The sequence below is a fragment of the Formica exsecta genome, unplaced genomic scaffold (genome assembly GCF_003651465.1).
Source record: "Formica exsecta isolate Colony F162 unplaced genomic scaffold, ASM365146v1 scaffold191, whole genome shotgun sequence".
Taxonomy (NCBI): Eukaryota; Metazoa; Arthropoda; class Insecta; order Hymenoptera; family Formicidae; genus Formica; species Formica exsecta.
Genome location: NW_021849211.1, coordinates 2,815,083 through 2,816,602, shown reverse-complemented (window position 1 = coordinate 2,816,602; position 1,520 = coordinate 2,815,083). Strand labels below are relative to the sequence as shown.

Sequence of the window (1,520 nt, the reverse complement as noted above, 5' to 3'; positions counted from 1 at the left end):
CATAATCTTTCACAGTAAACATATACTACAAAAATATATTTATTAAAAAAATAATGTTTCTCTAAAAAAAACAAAAAAAACGGAAAAAAAAAAAAAAAAAAAAAAAAATTGTCATCAATTTTTTGACTCATTAATAAAACTTTTCAAAAGCACACAATTGTAATTATGTCAGGTAGTTTTTATAAGAAGCGGTCATTTGTTCTAGGAAAATGAATGTCAAAACTGTGTGAGGTCCCAGACGTGCATAATATGGGAAGAATCCTTTCCACAATGCAAACAATCCTTCATTTCTTACGACTTTGGTCAGAACATCAATCGCGCCCGTAAACTCTGGCTTGCCATTTATTGTTTTCATGTTTTGAATTCTAAAAAAAAAATAATGCAAGAGTTTGAATTAAGAGAATATCAATTAATTGAATTTTAAATATAATTTCATTATCAATAATTTACCTTGTTTTAGCTATATCTACAGGCATGGAGGCAACAGTGGTGACTAAACCAGAGATCATTGAGCTTGCAAAGTGCAGTACAATATTTTCCTTAAAATATCCTATTTAAGAAAAAAAGAGCAGATTAAAACAAGCATAAATGATAACTTTCATTAAATTATATATATATGTACATAACATTTATTTAATATTTCTACAATGCATACCTGTATCTAACAATGCTTGTTTTGCCTGAGAATACGATGCCAATTGTGCTGCATTTACAACCATAGCGCGACCCATAGTAGGAATGGCACCGCGCCATAATGTAAAAAGACCTTCCTCTTTAATTATACGAAATAACGCATCAAACACATTTTTGTAATTGCGTCTTTCAGCTGCATTTAAAACATTAAAAATATTTAAATTCTATAACAATTTAGCTATATGTGTATATATATACAGTATGTATAATAATTGCATTATATAAAAGAATGAAAATTTACCAATAGACAGTCTTCCATCTGCTGTCATTCTAATTAAAGCTACTTCGGCAGGTGTACCTACAAATGCTCCGACACAACCAGCTACCATACCAAGTAGTGCTTTTACAATGAAACTTGGTTGAGCTTCTTTTCTAAATAAGTCAAATGTATTTTCGTAACATATTTACCTCTCAATACAATTCTTTGATACACTTATAATTATTATAGGATATATCTAGATTATACAAAGATAACTTACGAAGAAAGTTCCATAAGCCAAGTATATATACCAAGTCTAGTGGTAGTATATGTAGCCTGCCGCATTAAGCCAGCAGATAAACCCGAGTATAATGCTAAAACACCTTCATTTTTTAAGATTGATGATGTAACATTTATTGTTGTTGTTTTTGTACCGCTTAATTGCATGCGATTTTTTATTAGATCCAATGGCTGTACAAAACATGTTGCTGCCATGCTGAAATTAAGTATATTATAATTTTTAATAACCATCTACGAGAAAAATACATAAATTTCAAATTTATTAATTTCTAAATAAAGAAAATTTTAGAACAATAATTTCTGATATATATATATATATATTTAAACT

The 1,520-nt window shown here is 28.6% G+C and overlaps 1 protein-coding gene across 1 annotated transcript in view; it reads right to left on the bottom strand.

Annotated features, from left to right (window-relative positions):
• Positions 1 to 80: 80 nt before the first annotated feature.
• The window catches only part of LOC115233803 (mitochondrial 2-oxoglutarate/malate carrier protein-like), a 2,814-nt gene continuing 1,374 nt past the window's right edge, over positions 81 to 1,520 (bottom strand). Inside the window, exons 3-7 of the mRNA XM_029804393.1 lie at positions 1,173 to 1,388; positions 935 to 1,065; positions 656 to 826; positions 451 to 550; positions 81 to 365 (exon numbers count right to left, since the gene is read on the bottom strand). Coding sequence (XP_029660253.1) covers positions 164 to 365; positions 451 to 550; positions 656 to 826; positions 935 to 1,065; positions 1,173 to 1,388 — 820 coding nt within the window. The 3' untranslated portion in view covers positions 81 to 163. The remainder of the gene's footprint in view (positions 366 to 450; positions 551 to 655; positions 827 to 934; positions 1,066 to 1,172; positions 1,389 to 1,520) is intronic.